We start from the raw sequence: 20,330 nt of genomic DNA on the forward strand, positions 1-20,330 counted from the left end.
TGGCCATACTTCTTCCAAGACAGATTTGGTTGTCCTTTTAGCAGTCCATAGTACTTTGAATATTCGCCAACACCAGAACTCAAATGCATTGATTCTTCTTCAGTCTTCTTAAATGTGATTTTACATCTCCATAGCTATACCCATTTTTTGAGAAGCAAACTCTTTGAGTAAGAAATGGTTGCATCGTATTTATAGAGAACATTGGTCCAATACCATAGAAATGAAAAGCAGCAGCGGGAAATAGATCTCACTCCATGTTCAGAGATAAAAAGGTTGACCATTCTTTCCATTGTTTTCTGTAAGTAAGTCCTTTTTCATATTGAAATCTGATGGCAATTAAATTCTGGCACTTTTCCAAGCTACTGTGTGAACAGGATGCTGAATGCCATCACAATACAGCACACTGCAACATAAGGACTCTTCCGTTCACCAATTCTGGCACACTTCCAAAATATACCCAATAGTCCAGTTTTATTTCTATCCAGGACGCTGGGAGCCAAGGATCGAATATAAGCACAGGTACATATAAGCAGCAAGATTACAGTCAACAGACTCTGAAAATTGAAGATGGCAGACATAGTGAGGCCGGCGGAGCCCCAGCCACATCACCCTTCCGGGCCCCGGGCGGAAAAGGCGTGCACGCCCCTCCTGCCCTTCTTGTTCCCTCCCGCTGTCTGGTTGGGCCGGACAAGGAAACCGACTTCTTTCTATTTCAGAGATGTTCTCCTAACTTCCAAGTTGTTCCATCTCTGTGTTAGACCCTCGATGTAGAGTTCTAGGCATCAATACTGAAGTTCAAATTATATCATACTTGATTTTTTTTAATTCATGGATTTCCATCACCTCCAGGAGCTGTCTGAACTTGTTAGCATTCATATTACAACTAGTATAACAGGGCATAGAGCTCTTTCAATGCAGTTCTGTGACTCCTACTGAACCACTGAATCTCACATCTTGTCTGCATAATTTCATCATTCATTTTCTCTGACCTCCTGCTCAACAACAGAAAATCTCCTGATACTTGGCTGAAAGCTGTGTTTTGTAAGTCAACAATTCTCTTTCCAGGGCTGTGGTGGCTTAGTGGTTATGCACTGGGCTGTATTCCACATGACTGGCAATTTTAAATTTAAAAAATCAGGCTTTCTATTCTCCTAAACAATTGCAGTCTTGAAACCCACGGAGGGGTCACTATCGGTCAGTACTGACTTGATGGAAATCAGTTGTGTGTGTGTCTATGTGTGTGTATGTGTAGAATTCTCTTTCTAATGACTTGTTAACAACCTTGTTGTTATATTGTTGTAATTGCTCATGGCCCAAGGACTACTACCCTGATGTAAGAAATGAAATTTGGAAGTGGTCTCTGGCAATCTATAAGGAATCCACGACAGAGCCAGCATCAGAAAGTAGCAATTAGAGTCCTACCAAACAGGGTTGAGCAGACCATGTCCTTATTAAGATGTAGATCTTATGGCTCAGGATGCTCAAGATGTAAAAAATGTCATAGGAGAATAATTAATTTGAGATGGAATGAGTGATGAAGCACTAAAATGGAGTGGCAACATTTGGGCATACATATAAGGGGCTTCAAAAAGTTTGTGGGGAAGAAAATGGAATTAAAAGACACTAGACACCAACCAAGGCAGGGATAGTTTACAGGTTGTCACAAGCTTGTGGGTCATGGGAAGTTTTCCACCCAGCAGAGCCTTTTGTTTGTCTTCTTTATCTCTTTATTCCAAACAATAGCCTATTTTATACTTTCCTTTCCCCCCTCAAATTACCATTCTCCTCCTCCTCCTCCTCCTCCTCCTCCTCTTCTTCTTCTTCTTCTTCTTCTTCTTCTTCTTCTTCTTCTTCTTCTTCTTCTTCTTCTTCTCTTCTCCTTCCTCCTCCTCCTACTCCTCTTCCTCCTCATCCTTTATTCTTAATTTTCTTGGAAATTGTTTTTTCTCTCTCTCTCCTTTTCTCTTTTTCCTTTTTATTCTAGTTCCCCCCCTTCCCCTTCATTCTTCCTTCTTACTTGATGGGGTCAATTACTGTAGTGGATTCAGCAGCCCTGCCCCACCCTGTACTCAGCCTGCATTAACTTCATCAAGATGCCATGAAGACTGTAATCAACTTTGGTCCACTTAAAATAATAATAATAGATACAAAGTAGTGAAGAACATTCAGATCCAAAGGATGTTTTTGATGACGACAATATCCTACAACTACCAGTAAAACAGAATTCAGAACAAGAATATTCAGAACTTTCAAGGAATGGAGAGTTTGAAAGAACAAAAGAGAAAAACAAACTCACTAGAAACCATACACTAACAATAAATCGAGAAGATGAATAATATGATAATAGAAGTAGACAACACTTTAAAGGTCCAGAATAATAGAACTGAAATAATGGAAAACTGAATTAGTGAGCACAAAGACAAATTTCTGGACTCCAATATATGAGAAGAAGCAACAAAAAGAGCAAAGGAGTCTGAAGAAGGACTATGAATTACATGGGACACTGTAAAGAGGAACAATTAATATCACACTGGGATTCCTGAGCAGGAAGAAACAAACACACCAACAATCAAATCCACAAATGAAGCAGCAGAAGAAATCCTGGAGGAAAAATTTCCCTAACAGCATAAAACAGAAGGAAATGATTATCCAGGAAGTTGAAAGAACCCCGAATAGAATAAAGCCCAAGAGGAAAACATACACGCATACGTCATCTTCAAGCTCACTAACATCAAGGGCAAGGACAGAATCCTGGCCGCAGCTAGGACAAAAAGAACAATCAAAGCAAAACCAGTAAGAAATACCGGGGGACAGGCGGAAAAAAAGAAATACCATAGTTCATATGTTTCTGCAGAAACCATGCAGACAAGAAGAAAATGGAATGACATAGTAAATGTTGAGATAATCAAAAGCAAACAAAACTTCCAATCAACTATCGTATATACAGCAAATTTATTCCTCAAATATGAGGGAGAAATAGGAGTATTTCCAGACAAAGAGAAATTAAAGCAATTTGTAAAAAGAAAAATAATTATAAAAATTACTAAGGGAAGTACTCCACATAGGTAATCAACAAAAGCAGTAACTGGGAGCAGTACAGAAGACGTCATTAGTCAGAAATCAATAGTCATTAAAACAGCACAGAAATATTGGAAAGGCAAAGAAATCAGTAACACAACAACAAACACACATTAAAATGACCGCAATAAATCTACACATCTCAACAATGGCACCAAATATTAATGTGTTAAATCCACCAGTCAGGAGACAGAGGGTATATAAGGATCTGCATATAACCTCCTCTCTGGGAGATGGACAACAGAAAAGTAAGTGAAGGGAGACGTCGGACAGTGTCAGATATGACAAAATAATAATACTTTATAAATTATCAAGGGTTCATGAAGGAGTGAGAAGCAAGGAGGGAGGGGAAAAATGAGGAGCTGAAACCAAGGGCTAAAGTAGAAAGCAAATATTTTGAGAATGTTGAGGACAACAAATGTACGAATGTGCTTGACACGATGGATGTGTGTATGGATTGTGATGCATTGTATGAGCCCCTAATAAAATGATTTTTTTTAAAAGGAGAGAGACAGAGGGTAGCAGATTGTATAAGAAAACAAGTTACATCAATATGCTGCTTACAAAGAAAACACCTTAGATAGAGTGTATTTTTGTAGTTAGTGGGTCAACCCATCACATTGAGAGTGCCCCCCATTTTTGCTGACCCTTTACCAAATGTTATGTTCTTTCCTGGTGAATCAACTTTCCTAATGATGTTTTCAAAATATTCCAGTAGAAGTCAAAGTTTAAGGCTCACCATCCTCTTTTCTGAAGGAATGTATTGGTTATAATTTTGTACCTCAGTAAAGGCCAGAATTAGAGCAAATATACAAATACTCAGAGAAATAACAATAGTTTAATGTGCCTGGAACATTGAATCAATGTTGAATGGGTACACTGAATATTCAGCATGTTACTACTCAGGTGATTTTGTATCTCATCTTGAAAATTATGAGCAACATGGACGTTTAGAGTATTAAATTACACTTTAATATTTTTGTTTCCAAAGCTTACTTTAAAACAAAATGGAGAATGGATTAGGGCAGACGAAAGTAGGAAAAATGATATTTATTTGTTGGCTATTATGAAGGCCCGTGGGTAGAGAAGAGGTGACGTGTTTGAACTATAGTGTTGACAGAGAGTATTGGGTATCCTGTGGACCCCCAATATGAACAAACCCAGTTTAGCAGAATTATAATTAAGACATTCCTTCAGAAAGAAGGATGGTGAGCCTTCAACTTTGACTTGCACTGAATTCCTTTGAAAAATCACCAGGAAAGGTGAATCACTAGAAAGGACATGACATTTGGTAAAGGGGCAGCAAAATGAGGGGCACCCTCAAGGAGATGAATTGACACCGGAACTTAAAAAAAATACATAAAGTACCAATGATCATGAAAATAGTCCAGGAGCAGATAACATTTTGTTCTGTAATCTATGAGAATTCTGAATTCTACCTGACCCACTGGCACCTAACCCAACAACATCGGATTGATCAAGGTTAAATACTCTTAGAGTTAGTGACAGTTGGTACCACCCAGAATTTCCAGAATTCTGGAAGGCGCATGCTTCAGGCCATCCATCAACAAGTGATAACATCTTCACAGCAACTACAAAGATAAAAACAAGTAATGATGTCTGAAATTTTCAGGAAAACAAAAATGACTAATGAGAGAGACCAAAAGCTTCATCCAAAGGTATCGTTAACAAAGTAGCCGGTTTGCTAAAAGAGCACAGGGAGGCCAGGGGACATTTGCTTAAAATGTGATTATTTGCCTCAAAGAGAACAGAACGGTGTGTAGAGGAATCAATTACAGTTCTCTTTCAAATAAAAGATTGACCTAATCACACATTAAATGAGCTTGAAAAATGGTCAGAAGAATTCCTCCAGGTGGAACAAAAATGGGCAAAAGCAAGGATGGCTTGAGCAAAAGAAAATTCTTAGGGGCAAATCCAGAAGCTCCAGCATCATGTGATAAAACTTAAACAGAAAAAAAGCAATTAAAGATGTCATGGAGATGGAATACCCAAATAAATCTTCTTTAAAACTTTCTACATATAAGTAAAATATAATTTTTTATTAGAAAGACCTCTGTCAATGTTGAGTGGGATTTATGGGAAAAGACTCACATTTACATGCAAAAGGACAAAATACCAAATCACAGACACATATGTCCACATGGATAGTTAATAAATACACCCCGCTTAGTAGATCCAATGCTAAATCCTTTTCATTTCCAACGTACCCCAGACTTCAATGTATCCCTCCCCCTTGTTGAATTCTACTGGACCTTTCGACCCTTTGCTTGTCTGGCACACACACCTCAGCGGCGCTGCATGCGAAGCTCTTGCATCTGGATGTCTTCTCAAAAATGTAATTGTTGAATGAATACTACCAGGTAAAGAGGGATAAAAACAGATCATCTTTGACATCATTATCAATAACGTGGCATCAAAGTTTCAGTACAGTGGATACTGAACAAAGGCATCTTAATGATTTTGAAAGATGATTTTGAGTTTAGCATGGTGTTGAGATCAACCTAGCAGTTGGGAAAGAGAGACAAGGAAACACTTTTTGATATCATTAGGTAGTTTAGCTTAGGGCCTGGGGAGCTTAGCAGCGCATGGTCAGAGGTCCCAGCTAACAGCCAAGAAGGAATGACACACTGTGTGTGCATGCTCAGAGATTCAGGTTTCTAGCCAGGAAGGGGAGGTACACCTGGGTGGGCGCTGCACCTGGATGGGCCCAACCAGGCCAGGTAAATTCAATTCAGTCAATGGGGTCAATCAGGGTGGTCCACCACACCTCCCTGCGGAATACTTAAAAAAGGCAGGAGCCCAGAGCCAACTGCGTGACTTTCTGAGCAGCTTCTAGGGAGGTTGCATGGGGTGAGGGGCCCTGCGGGTGCCTGTGTAAACCTGAAACTTCTTCTAATTCTCATAAAACTCACTTGGACCACAAACCAGGCTTCGGCATGAATTCTTTCTCGTGCAGAGCCAAGGACGGAAGTAAGTCTGTCCCCAGAAAGATCTAACAATATTCAGAAAGCTTACCTCTCCCAGGCACTTCCTGACGTACCAATGTATATTCCAACAACATGAAAAAAGGAAGCTACAGGACACCAAATGTATGAAGTGAGTCAAATGTGACTGAAACATTAGTAAATCTAGAATGTTAGCCAGCACACAAATCTAAATGCCTAAATAATTTGATGAGTCTGGAAGGTGCATACTTTAGGTACATCCATCAGCAAATGATAACATCTTTATATTAAATATAATGATAAAAAGATAAGGAATTATCACTGAACCTCTTAGGAAGATATAGTCACTTTGGGGTGAATTTTGGCAGTGGGGGAAAGAAAAAGGAAAGGTTGTATGCTATGATTATTATTTTACTAGGGAGGATATAAAAGGTGTGTTTTAACTGTAGATAAACAAAACATATGAACCTAACCTTTTGATAAACATTTAAGAATGATCACATGAGTAAAAATAGGATATACTGTAAACAATCTATGAGAAGAAAATGAAACAAAGTAAACCTAATCAATTCAAGCAAAGGCAGAAAGCAATCAAGGGGAAAAAAGTAAATAGGAAAATTCAAAATAAAACAACAAAAGTCCAGCTCTATCTGAAGTCAAAATCAATATAAATGATTTGTACATGTTCCTTCCTCCACTTACAGGAAAGAGAAATTGTGTTTACAACTCTGGGAATATACGTACTAAGAAGGAATGATTTGTACACTTTAGTAGGCAGGATTTTCTGGTGTGTGAATTACATCGCAACAAAGCTGTTGGTGGGAGAGAAACACAATCGACAAAGCTCAGACAGAATTCAAGGATGCCATGTGGCTGAGTAGGCGTTCTGATCAGAGTTAAAACAACAACAAAACCCCTCCAACTCACTGCCATCAAGTCAATTCTGACTTATAGTGACCCTACAGGACAGGGTAGAACTGCCCCAGTGTCTTTCTAAAAGCCTCATCTTCCTCCCGTGGAGGAGCTGGTGCTTTGAACTATTGGCCTGGCATGTAGCAGTCCCACACATAACCTAGCAGAATGCCACCGAGCAGAGTAGTACAATATTACTCACAGGTTCCCTGGTTAGACAACTTGGTGACTGTGGTGCCAGTGACAGGGAGTCCAAGGCTGTCTCAGATTCGTTCCATGTAAAAGACCTGATCTCTCTGTGGCCTCACTTACCCTTCCCTTTGCTTCCCACTCTGTCTCTGAATTCACTTCCTCCTGCCACACCCTGTGCGGATAGGACCTTGGCTTAGGTTCCTTACTGCTCATCTGGTGGAAGGCAACCCTCCCCACCCCAATCATCTCTGCCGGGACTATTTTCTTGGTAGCATTTATCACTGCTATTTTACCTTTTCCTTGTCATTCTCCACACCCACCTTTGACCCCAAGAATGGAAGGCCCTTGAGCACTGTGATTTCCCCAGTTAGAAGGAAGTCCTATGCAGAGATGGAAAGACAGACTCTATCTGAACCAGGCGAATTCATAGAGACCAGCATTTATTAGTGGTGACGAGGGCAGGGAGGGGAAGTTGCTGATTAGGAAACACTGAGTAACTGTTAGTAGTGATAGAAAATTTGGTAATGGACGTAAAGGACAGTTACAACAAAATGAGTGCCAGGAATTATACATGCAATAAATGTCGAGTTGGTAAATATTGTGTTATATATAGGTACTTAACATAGATACTTAAAAAATAAAGACTAAAATGTAGAGATTATTGCATCAGATCCATTAAATGTAGAAGACACTGCCACCCCAATAGAGGACCGTGCTCACTAGCATAATTAGACACTGGTGCCAAAGCAAAACCTATCGCTCGAGGCGATTTCAACTCCTAACAATTCTGAAGGACAAGATAGAAATGACCCTTTGGGTTTCTGAGACTTGAAAGCTTTACAAGAGAAGATATTGTGGCTGAAAACTCCACAAATAATTCCCCAAGCACCCAGTGATCCTAGTCCCTGTACAGTCAAGGCTCAATCTCCGATCTCGTGGTCCAGTCTAGAAACCACCCTGACACCATGGCAGTGTTAGAGGGGGCCTCTGAGGTCCAAAGAGGTCCAGTTTACAGGGGTCAGAAAAGGTTCCCGGATGGCACGAGAATCTTGCAATTAGCTGCTCATCTAAAAGGTTGGCAGGCTGAACACATCAGTAACATCTTGGAAGGAAGACTTGGCCATCTGTTTCAATAAAACCTTCCTGCCAAGGAAACCCAGCAAAGAGGTTCCACGCTGTAACACAAGGGATCACCATGAAGTGGAAGGAAATGTATTTTCTTTTTGAGTAGAGTCATGTTTTCAATCTACCTTATGCAGTCTTTCTTGTAGATACCAGTTAGAAACGAAGGCTGATTGCCAGCCTGTTATTGACTGAATTACATTCTCCATAAAGATATGCACCTGTACCTTACCTGTGAATGTGACAGGGCTCTTCATCTGTTTTCACTCAGGACAAAGGATGGAGAGTCTTAGTCCCAATTCCTTCTGAGTGGTGTCTTACCATGGGCAAAGAGACGCCTTACCATCAGGATGCCGGTGGATCTACACACAGCAAAGCAATGCCAAGATTTTTGGAAACTACCAGAAACTAAGAAAGAGGCTCACAGAGGGAATCTACATGGCAAAGGCCCTGACTTGGACTTTGATCCCAGAAATGTGAGAAAATAAAGATCTGCACCCACCCCTGGTGCGGCTTTTTGTTAAAATCGCCCTAGGAGACTAAGACGCGGCCTCCTTTGCAAGAGGCAGACAGAAATGTTTGCTGACTTACAAATGGCTCTCCCACTTCCCTGCCTTTGAGACACCCTTAGAACAAGTGACATTCTTTGATGTTGGTTGAAAACCACCGGAGCAGGCACTGTAATCACTCTGGGAAAAGCAAGAAGGAGGTTATCCAAAATATAGTGAGAGAAGGCTCTGGAATGACAGCTCCCACATGAAGGACCACCTCAGGGCAGCTTTAAAAATCTGTCTGAAGATTTATTAGGAGCAGTATGGAAAATTAAAAAAATGAAATATCACCACGTTATTCATGTAGAAAAATGATGAAATGGCAAGTGTTTTGTTAGCTATGTTTTTTTACAGCAATAATAATATATTTTTAAAAGAAATATCAACTTTTAAAAAATCCATTTGGGAGAATGATATGCCTGACCAGCATACAAAAATAAAAATGTCTTCTTTTTTTCATATTTGTGCTCTCCCACTGTTATCTTCCTTTGAAGTCCTGCACCTGAAGTTGGGAGTGAATATCTTGGGCTATCAACACAATTGTTTTTAAAATATGCTTTCTTTGGCATTTTCAAATACAATTAGGTTGGTAGCCTTGCAAGTCAAGATATTCGCTGTAACCCACCAAGACCTATCCAGGATTTAGCTATTATTTCTCCAGTTGCACGAGGAGCGAAAAAGTACTCCTGGTATTATATGTGGTAATAACACAACTTCTGCTTGGCCCTGAGGGAAGTGAAACCTGAGGTCCAGGCTCCATGAGGGTGAGACTAAGAAGCTTCGGACACATAGCTCAAGAGACTCCTTATTTCATGGGGTGCCTTAGCACAATATTATACAACCCACTTTCTCCACAGGAAGCAGCTGCCCGGGGATTGCTTCATTCCCAAGGTGGCTAGGTCTTTCAGTATTACAGTGTGTTTTGAACTAGGTCCTCTGTACACTGACTGAAAATCTTGTGTCTAAGAAGTCACTCATTGCCCTGTGATTGTACTTTCTTTGTTCACAAGAAATGTGAAGTCTGGGGGAGTGTTTCTGGAATTCCCATGTGCTCAGTGTTGCAATGGCCTGCTTGCAACCCTCACCACATGGGCTGACCTACTGCAGTCTGCTCAACACCCAAAGTCAGAGCAATATGTAAAATGATGAATAAAGGAAGCGGGGTTCACATGGGAAAGGTTACAGCAAATCTATCCACTTCCCGTAAGCCCTCAATGGGTGTAAATAGTAAACACATTTGACCGCTCAACAAACGTTTAGGATTCAAGTCCACCCAGATGTGCGTAGGAAGTAAGGCCTGGTGATCTACTTGGAAAACCCAGCCATTGCAAATTCTAGGAAGCACAGTTCACACTGACACAGAAAGAATCACGATGAATAAGAATCAACTCAGCGCAACTGCTTGGTTTTAGTCACTTCCTCAATTCAATATGTAAAACCCAAATGAAGCAGAAACACAAAATAAAGCAAGAATAGAGTATCATAAAATATAAGGTAGCTTTTACACTTTTACTTTCTATGAGTGACTCTGAGTGTGTTTTATCAAAAATATTGAAAATGCCATTCCTTCTATCCCTCACCACCAAGATAATCTTTTATAATGAACTATCCATTGGTTCATTCATCTTCACTATTACCATCTTCTCTTCAGAATACTTACTGAGTTTTTATTTCCTGTTCTTTTCTCAAGGTTACTTGTTCTAAATAATAATTATTATTGCAAAAAGACATCTAAATTAAAATTAAATTAGATAAACAGAATTTTTTGTTCTTTTGCACATTTAGTCTATTTTTCAGTGGCGTCTTTCCATTCCTCTGTAGTATTGGTAGTTACAACTACACGGCATCTTGATTTTCAATTCACGTTTTTCTCTAGTAATATAGCAAAGTCCTTTGCCCTGATGTTTCTGTCATTTCAAATGATGGCATACCATCCGTTAAGTGGATGTCTCCAAATTTACTTCACTAAATATCAGTGGTTGGATGTTTCTAACTTACTGTTGTTATAAGTAAAAACATTTTTTTGTTGTTTTTTTAAAATGAATTACAATTTTCCACATTTTGGGTTATTTTCATAGTATATGATTTCCAAGAAAATAGTGTATTGAAAGACATGGAAGTACAACATTTGTAGATATAGATTCTGAGTGCCAGATTGTTTTATATCAACAGGTACAAAATTCACTTACAGTCCAAAACCTATTCCTGCTTTCTAGTTTAAGCTATTCCAATCCAGCAGTTAATAGTTTTTATCCAGATTACTTCAATCAGCGGACAACCTTTACTGACTGTTCCAAAATTGAGCAAACCTCTGAAAGGAGCGAGACATGAGAATGTGGAGGAAATATGTCCTTCCCTGACTTGCTTCCCTTTGAAGCATGGGCCATATGCGTCATAGTCCACAGTGAGCTAAGCCAAACAAGAAAGAAGATTTTTCCAGAAATTCTATGTGTTTTCCTATTCAGTTCTTGCCTCCCCTTCACAACCGGATCAGGCAGTCACTGACCTCTCTTGTAGAGCCCACTGGAAGCTGTGGACAAGTCAGGAGGCCACATCCAATGAAACACGAGGGGGCACCAGAAACGGAAAACAATTTCAGAAAATGTTGAGCCCTGCTACTAAGGGGGGAATGGCATTTAGCAACATCTTTGGTTGGCATGCGCCAAACCTCCAAGGGCATCCGTGAAATAAGCTCACACAGAGCAGTAGGACGTGCCTCAAGCCCAAATTCCTGAGAGATCCCCTGCGCTTACTGTGGCCACCCATCCTCCTTCCTTCAGATGCTCGGGTACCTGTGGGTGGATATTTTGTCATCAATAATGTCTATTCCGGCATAAATGATGATGACAAGCGTTCTCAGGTCCTGAATGCCTCCTCAGTGGCTGGAACTGTGGAGGAAATGTCGTGTACATTATTTAAAATCATCCTATGAGTCCCCCTATGGCATGGGGGGTTTTATCTCAAATATTAGATGGGGACATGGAGGGAGGAACCATAAGCAGCTTTCCCAGCTTCTCTCATTTAATGGGTGGAGAATGGGAACACGGGGGCGGGAGGGGGGCTTTGTGGTCTGATTAAGGCACAATTGTTCTCTTCCACAGCCCAGGGCTTCGGCCACAGAAAGAGACAATCTCCTTCCTGCGGCCAGGCCTGCTCTCCTGAAGTGACAATTATCCTTATAAGAAAAAAAAACAAACCTGTTAGTCCTTCTTTGTCTACCATGTTCATGTTTCCGTGGCTTGTATATAGGGTTTCTCTAAGTCGGAACGATTGGATGGCAGTGAGTGAGTGAGTGAGTGATCAAGAAAGGAGACCAGGGGGCATCCTTGAGACGGTTTGGGACTACTAGCCACAAGGCAGGAAGATTCTCTGTGGGAGAAAGATGAGACGGCTATCTGTTTCCATAAATATTCACAGCCTCAGAAACCCTATACACATCTAGTTTCCTATGTACATCAAATTATGTACATGTATGTTCTCCTGTAACATACAACTCCATGGCAGTATGTTAGTTATCAGAGCGGTCCCTGGGAGCTGCACACAGTCTGTGCTCAGTGACTAGCCTAAACGTTAGTGGTTTCTAAGGCACTCAGCTGTGCTATGGAAGAAGGGCCTGTAGAAGCGTTCCCATGAAGACCAATGGGACAAGTCTACTCTGTAAGAGGGACTAGATAGTTAGAATTGACTTGATGGCAACAGGTTCGCCTTTGGGGGTTATTTGCTTAGTTATCAAGATATTTAATGTTATAGGCATATCTTATTTTGTTGTGCTTTGCTTGTGTTTTGCTTTATTGTCCCTCCTAGATATTGTTTGTGACACATTGAAGGTTTGCGGCAATCTTATCTCAACAATTGTATCGTGTACTTTTCCACAGTCATGTACTTACTTCACATCTCTGTCACCTTTTGGTAATGCTCATAATTTGGGGAGGAGGGCAGGGGAAGTTGTGGGACCAGGGGCGCTAATAACAATGCGTACAAGAAGAAAAAGTACTGAAATTGGACTGTGGCGATGATTGTATAACTCGCCTTAATATGATTGAAAGATTAAATTGTATGATATGTGAAATATAGGCCAATAAAACCACTTTGTAATTTCTATTATCTCTCAATCCATTTGCCCAAATGTTTGAAAAGCCCTCATATTTTAAACTTTTCATGATGTTCTCACATATTTAAGATTTCAAACAAACAAGCACGTAGCCAAGACAGTTCCATCTCATAGCAACCCGAGAGAATGCAACAGCTCTTGCTCCTCTGGATTTTCAGGGCTATCAGCGTTTGCTGGAGCACACGGCCCATCTTTCTCCTGTGGAGTCACTGGTGGGTTTGAATCGATAATCTGTGGTTAACAATCCAGTGCTTAACCCACAATACCACCAGACATCCTTAGCTGCAGTGTGTCATAAACACTGCAACATATTATAAGCATAATTTTATATGCATTGGAGAAGCAAAACTTCCACGTGACTCATTATATTGCCCCATTTCCTTTATTGCAATGGTCGTGAACTGAGTCAATTTCTCTGAGGTATGCTTTTCATTGAACTGGCAGAAGAAAAACAGGAGGAGTGTGGAAGAAGTCACTAAAACAGGCCTTTTTAGCATCTGAATAACGAACATAAATTTGAAAAGTAGTTCATCTGATTTCAACGTATGAAACAGCAAAAGTGCATTACAATTTGAATTACCTAAGTTTATTTTTTACATAAAGACAGACTCCTGAGCTCTTTCCTTATTCTTTTTCATTCTGTGAACTCCTTGCTTCACTTCCAACCGTTCAGCCTAGGTGGGTCAGGCCAGCAGGCCGGGTCTGGTGGCCAGTGGGCTAGACACCAGAGGGGCTGGTCTTTCTGAGTTTCGACTCCCTGGATCCAGGGAGCCACTTCGGAAATACATTCGCTGGGCACGCCAGGTCAAACCATGCCACGCAATTCCTCTGGGTCCCGGTTTACTCCTGGTTCCCTCTGAACTGCCTCCAGTTCAGTTCCGGGAACCCCACACTGGCTCCCCACAAGAACTGAAAGAGTTACTTGCTACAAACTCTTGATCCCAAATCCCCACCAGCCTGTCGGTTATTGACTTATCTCCAGCTAGTGCTCCCGGGGGCCCGTTTCTCTCTCTGGCCTGCCTCTATTTTCCAGTGTTGCTCCCCTTTCCCTTATTTCCACTGGAGTCCCTGGGCGTCTGGAATGCAGCCTCATGCTCCTCCTCCTTTATAATTTCCCTTTAAAAGTGTATCCCCTTCCCCATACAAGGCTAATGTGATTTGCTGTAAAACTTCCTAGAACAGTACCAGAAATTTCTCCAGTTTCCTAATTCACCACAGCCCCTGTTTTTCATGACTTATAGATTCAGGTGCCTCCAAGGTTCCCACTGTAGCCGTGGCTAACAATGATGTGCGTCGCTGAGGGTACGTTTCAACCATTGAGGAAAGAGGCTAAGTTCCTGGAAGTATGTTAGCCCTCTTGATAGGAGAGTGAAGACCGTTTGTCTATGAATAAATATAGGAGAAGACCTCCACACCCCTCTCCTTAGAAGAAGCGACTACGGATGCATGGCGGAAGAAGAGGCCTCGCCCTCGGCTATCCGAATATGGCCTAGAAAACTCCTTAGAAAACGGAATCTGATGGTTGTTGTTGTTGTCATTAGGTGCCATGGAGTCAGTTACGACCCACAGCGACCCTGTGCAAACAGAATGCTACACCGTACAGGCCTGCGCCACCCTTGCACTTGCTGCTACACCTGAGCCATTGTTGCAACCACGTGTTACTCCATCTCATTGAGGGCCTTCCCCCTTTTCATTGACCCTCCAAACATCAAATCCCTTTGAGTGACGGGTCTCTCCTTACAATATGTCCAGACTATATAAAACACGGAGTCTTGCCATCCTTGACTCTAAGGAGCGCTCTTGGCCTACTTCTTCCAAGAGAGATCAGTTGGTCCTTTCAGCAGCCCATGGTACTTTGAATATTCTTCTCCAGCACCACAGTTCAAGTGCATCAATTCTTCTCCACTCTTCCCTATTCAGTGTCCAATTGTCACATGCATATGAAACAATGGGGAAAAAACACAAAACCAACTATGGCTTGGGTTAGGCACAGCTTAGTCTCAAAGTCTTATCCTAGCTTTTCAATACTCTAAAACGGTCTGGTGGAGCAGATTTGCCTGATGAAAATCTGAGGGTGACACAAAAATGACCAGCCCTAAATTACTACCCTTAGATGAAGACCTGTCCTTTTCAGGCACAACTTTCTCCTTTCTCAGCGCACCCAGATTCTTTTACCTCCAGCTCAAATGAGCACTGCCTTGGGAGTTTCTGGTCCTCAAGAAATAAAAAAATATTTCTTTTGAGACTCCAGGTTAACCCCTCTGCGGCTGAAAGCAAGGCACCATGTACACCAGTGGTTTCCTTGGATTCTGACCACAGCGATTTTTATTTGGTTTGTTTTGCTCTGCTCTCCTGTTAAAGGAACCTTAAAATAGAATACTGAAAACAGAAATTCAGCTTTCTAGTTCAAAGACTGGCTTATGGGGAGAAAAGCATGTGTGGTTTCAAGTCTGCATCACTGATTTGGCCAAACTCTTTTCCCTGGGGTGGTATCTCTTCATCTTTTTATTATTGGTTGTAGCTTACTAAAAGTAGGTTAGCAACTATCAACAGTAACCTTATTAACAGGATTGCTGTTAATATACTGTATTCATTTATTTATAGATATAATACACTGTGTCAAATTAATGTAGAAATTAAATTCCTTTCTCTTATTTTCTGGGCAGAGTAGGTTGAATGGTGTCCTCACAAGAAGTATGTCCATCTCCTAAACTATGAAAGCTGTGAATGTTACTTTACTTGGAAACAGAATCTTTGTAGGTATAATTAAGTCATGGATCTTATAATGAGGTCATCCTGGATTTTCAGGATAGGCTCTGAATTCAATAAAGTGCCTGAGATACCCGGAGGAGAGATGCCTAAAAGTCATGTGAAGATGACAGCAGAGACTGAAGTTATACAATTTCCAATCGTGCAACACCTACAGCTACGAGAAGGTGGGAGAGGCAAGAACAGAGCCTTCCCTTGAGGGCATGTAGCTACTTAGACCTTTCTCAAAATAGCGACTCTCCAAGGGCGTGTCGCATTGCTGACATCTTCATGTGCTAGCCTTCCAGTCCTGGAGAAGTAGGCCATGATGGGTCAAGTACAAGGGCAGTGAATAAGAGAAAGGTCCTCAACAAGATGGATTGACACAGCAGCCGCAACAATGGGCTCAAGCATCTGAGTCTTGGGGAAGGACACTGTGTTTGTCTGAATCAGCGGAACTGACTCAATGGTACCTAACAATAACAACAGCAACAGTCTTCTGAATAAGGTCTCACTCTTGATGTATATGTTAATGTATGTATTTACTGACCTTTTTCTTTAGTAGACTAGGATCTTCATGAGGGTTTAATCCATCACTAGTTCTATGCTGGGCACATACAGCATCCTAAATTAGTTGAATGTTTGCTGAAGTTAAGGTTTGCTAATTTCCGGTACTGTTATGAATACTTTAACGATGGAGTATTTCAAGAAAATTGAATTTGCAAGGCTTTGAGACCAGGATGGCAAATACCTGATTTATGTATTAATTTCAACTCTTCATATTCATATGCATATGTTTTGTCAAGTGATATGTAAAGGTAGTAATGTATTAAGGAACAAGACAAAGAAAAAAGAAACATGGTCCCTGCCCTCATGAACCTTATAATCTAATAAAATGCTGATGCGCATAGTATAAATACATTGAAGTAGAATATGATAGTGGAGGGGAAGATTACACAATAAGCAAGGTAAGTACAAGATTAATTGTGTTTACTTACTAATTCCTAGGGAGCAAGTTCACATTTCCCCCCACTACATCAAAGATTCTGCTTATAAACATGGCTGACATGTGTTTGTCTCCCAGTCCCACAGCATCAGTGTCTTTTCAAATTATAATCCGTGAATCTCCAGCATGCACCATAAGCACAGGCTTCCTTATACTTACTTACAATCTGTGTTTACTGAAAAATGAACACCACATCTTTAATTGTTCACTACAGACTAGTAAGCTCAGAATTAGTTTGCTTGTTGGGTAATTAATTTTTGAATAGCGCCACAGAAACACTCCAGAAATGGGAAGACAAGCCTCACTGGATAACATGAGGATGCAGGAAGGCTTCAAAGAAGTGGCTTTGGAACTGGAACTAAAGAATAGAAAGGATTTTTCAAGCAAAAGAGGAATGTGGGAAATAAGGCTCAGGAAGATATGTCCGACAATGGGACAATATGAACCCCTGAGGACAGATGTCAGTTGTTGAAAGGAGTATTAATGAACAGTGTAGTCTATACAGGTATGATCAGAAGATGCCCAGCAGCAACTATAAAACCCCATATATACTGCAATGATTGCTCTACCTCTTTCAGAGCGGTCTCCAATTCAGCTTTTTAGGGGGAGGGGAGATCATAGAGAAAAGGATGTATGTAAGACATGAAAAAAAAGAATGATAAATTATCAAGGGAACATGGGGGAGATGGGGTGGGGGAGGGAGGGCGGGAGGGAGCTGATGTCAGGGGCTCAAATAGAAAGAAAATGTTCTGAAAAAGATGGCAACATATGTGCAGATGTGTTTGACACAATGGGTATATGTATGGATTGTGAAAAGAGCAGTAAGAGCTCCCAATGCAATAAAAAATTTTAAAGGATGTATGTAATCTACATTTATTAAATACGTTTGACACCATACATTTTGGACTAATGAAAGAAATCTAGTCTTTCTCTCATGCTGACTTGAAGGCTCATTCTTCTTCCTGTAATTTCTCGTGCACAGTTTATGGACCACACTCCAACCGATGGCTTTGAAGTGCTTAGAAATGAAGCACATCTTAACCCGAGTCCAAGACACACCTAGTGAAGAACATCTACATGCAAACAGAGGTAACAAGGGTTTTGACTTATTTTTATCATATTCATCATGGAAAGTTTAGGTTCAGTAGTTGTGGAACCTCCCAAATATCTTTTCTAGCAACGTATATAAGACTGCTTTTGTTGTTAAGGGTCACTTATTCAGGGATGACATGCTATTTCTTATAAGAAAAGGCATATATAAATAAGTATAGTTGAACTTCATTCAGAAATAGACATTCTTACGAGGTAACCATAGACACTGAAATAGAATGATTTCCATGGTGTACTAATTTTCTGAGCTAACAGAGCTACCTTACAAATGAACACAGAAGTTCCCACTTCCGGCCACCCCAAAATGACACTATTGTCCACACTTTGCTCATCTTTGCCTCCCATCCTTTCTGGAAGGATGGAGCCCCAATAAAACCATGAAATAGGATTTTGTCATCATCCTTTTGGGACCTATGTTTTCTATTAAGTATTGGACACTAGTTCTCTTTCTAATCTTCATCTCTCAGCATGACCAGAAAAAAATCCTAAGTAAACCTTCATGCTGTAAATCAACTTTCTCCTCCTCCGTGAAGTATTTCTTCCAAAGAGAAATGCTTTTCCCACTCCAGAGTTTTACCACTTTTATGTCACATCATTTCAAAATCGGATTGTAGTTCTTAACTTAGCTTCTCTGCACCTTAATAAAATAGAGAGGACATGAACTCTGTGTAGAATTCTTTTCAGCTTGACTCACAGCTCTTGACAAGGTCTGACTGTGATCTATGCAAAAGTTTGAATGGTATTGTAAGCAGCAAGCTTGGCCTCCTTGGACTTTGTTTTTGTCCTCTCCAAAGCCTGCTGTGAAGGAGCCAGAGCAGCACAGCAGGTTAAGTTGCCAACTGAGACGTCAGCAAGTCAAAATCCTAATTCTTAGTTAAGACTGAACCATGGATTGAGATGGTCCAATTAGGGAGAATTCCAGGAGTCGTTCTCAGAACACTGGACAGGGTGGGGTGGAGGGGGGCAACCAATTACAGGGATGTGCATGTGACCCCTTCCCTGGGGGATGGACAACAGAAAAGTGGGTGAAGGGAGATATCGGACAGTGTAAGATATGATAAAATAATAATTTATAAATTATCAAGGGTTCATGAGAGAGGCAGGTAGTGGGGAGGGAGGGGAAAAATGAAGAGCTGGTGCCATGGCCTTAAGTGGAGAGCAAATGTTTTGAGAATGATGAGGGCAATGAATGTACAAATGAACTTTACACAATTAATGTATGTATGGATGTGATAAGAGCTGCATGAGCCCCCAATAAAATGAATTTTTTAAAAAGAACTCTGGAAAAAGGCAAATTCTCTTGTTTCACATAATAGTATGTATACATTTCAGATACAGGAATGCTTGAAACCATTTACGACATAAGAAAAGTCAATATATTAGAATGACAATACTCAGCCCATAACACTAATATCACTTACGGAGTGATGTATAGGAAGCTGGAATTTGAACTCAGTTTACATATGAATGAAAACGAGACAAATTCATTACCAAATTTTCAACCATCAAATGCTGATAGATGAAAAACAAAGCTAGAGTTCTAAGTGGGTGACTTTAATCAAAATGCCATTGCGTCTTCATCTGTCATATGGGACTGACACCCTTGCTTACTGAAAGGGAAGGGGATTTAAAGAAATTAATGATGAACACAAAAGACTGTAGCCTGCAGTAAGGATTGTACTTCAATACAAAAAAATGAAAATCCTCACAACTGGACCAATAAGCAACGTCATGATAAATGCAGAAAATACTAACATTATCTTGGATTTCACTTATTTGTATTCAATGTCCATAGAATCAGCAGCCTAAATAAATAATAAATAAATGGCTTCTGGCATTTAGGCATATCTGCTACAAAGGATCTCTTTGAAGTGTCAATAAGAATATCATTTCGAAGCTAAAGTGCGCCTGACCCAGGCCATCGTGTTTTCAATTGCTTGATGCAGATGAGCAAGCTAAACTATAAATAAGAAAGGGTAAATAGATGATGCATTTGAATTATGATGTTGGCAAAGAATATTGAAAATGGCATGGATTTCCAGAAAATGAACAACTTGGTCTTGGAAAAAGTACAGCCAGAGAACTCTTTGAAAGGAAAGATGGAGAGACTTCATTTCAGATGCTTTGGACCTGCTTCCAGGAGGGATCGGTCCCTGGAAGAGAACACCATGTCGGTAAGACAGGGGTCAGCCAGAAAGAGGAAGCCCCTCTACGGGACGGATGGCGCAGTGGCTGCAGCCACGGCTGCAAGAAGGTGGCGATGGTCAGGATGGCGCAGGACTCGCAGGGTGGCGCTCTGTCGTGCATCGGTCCCTGTGAGTCAGAAACAATGTGGCAGCATTTGACAACAGCAACAAGAGAAGTTATAAAAAACATTCAGCCGGAAGCTGGTGGCCGCTGTATAGAGACGGTGTTTCTCTTTCTTCTCGTCCACATTTAGGAGTTTCCTTTTAAAAAGGGGGACAGAGCCAATGAGGCTTATATACTATAATCTTGTGTTTTGAGGAATTCAGGACAAAGACACATAATGCTCA

The 20,330-nt window shown here is 40.7% G+C and overlaps 1 protein-coding gene across 1 annotated transcript; it reads right to left on the bottom strand.

Annotated features, from left to right (window-relative positions):
- Positions 1-310: 310 nt before the first annotated feature.
- Positions 311-642, bottom strand: LOC142456394 (protein kish-A). Its single transcript, XM_075557545.1, has one exon. It carries the CDS (start codon positions 576-578, stop codon positions 360-362), a length of 219 nt encoding a protein of 72 aa, XP_075413660.1. The 5' UTR covers positions 579-642; the 3' UTR covers positions 311-359.
- Positions 643-20,330: the final 19,688 nt, after the last annotated feature.

This window comes from Tenrec ecaudatus, chromosome 9 (assembly GCF_050624435.1).
Source record: "Tenrec ecaudatus isolate mTenEca1 chromosome 9, mTenEca1.hap1, whole genome shotgun sequence".
NCBI lineage: Eukaryota > Metazoa > Chordata > Mammalia > Afrosoricida > Tenrecidae > Tenrec > Tenrec ecaudatus.

Coding starts and splice junctions, on each gene's coding strand:
- LOC142456394 (XM_075557545.1), bottom strand. CDS start 578: ATGTCTGCCATCTTCAATTTTCAGAGTCTGTTGACTGTAATCTTGCTG.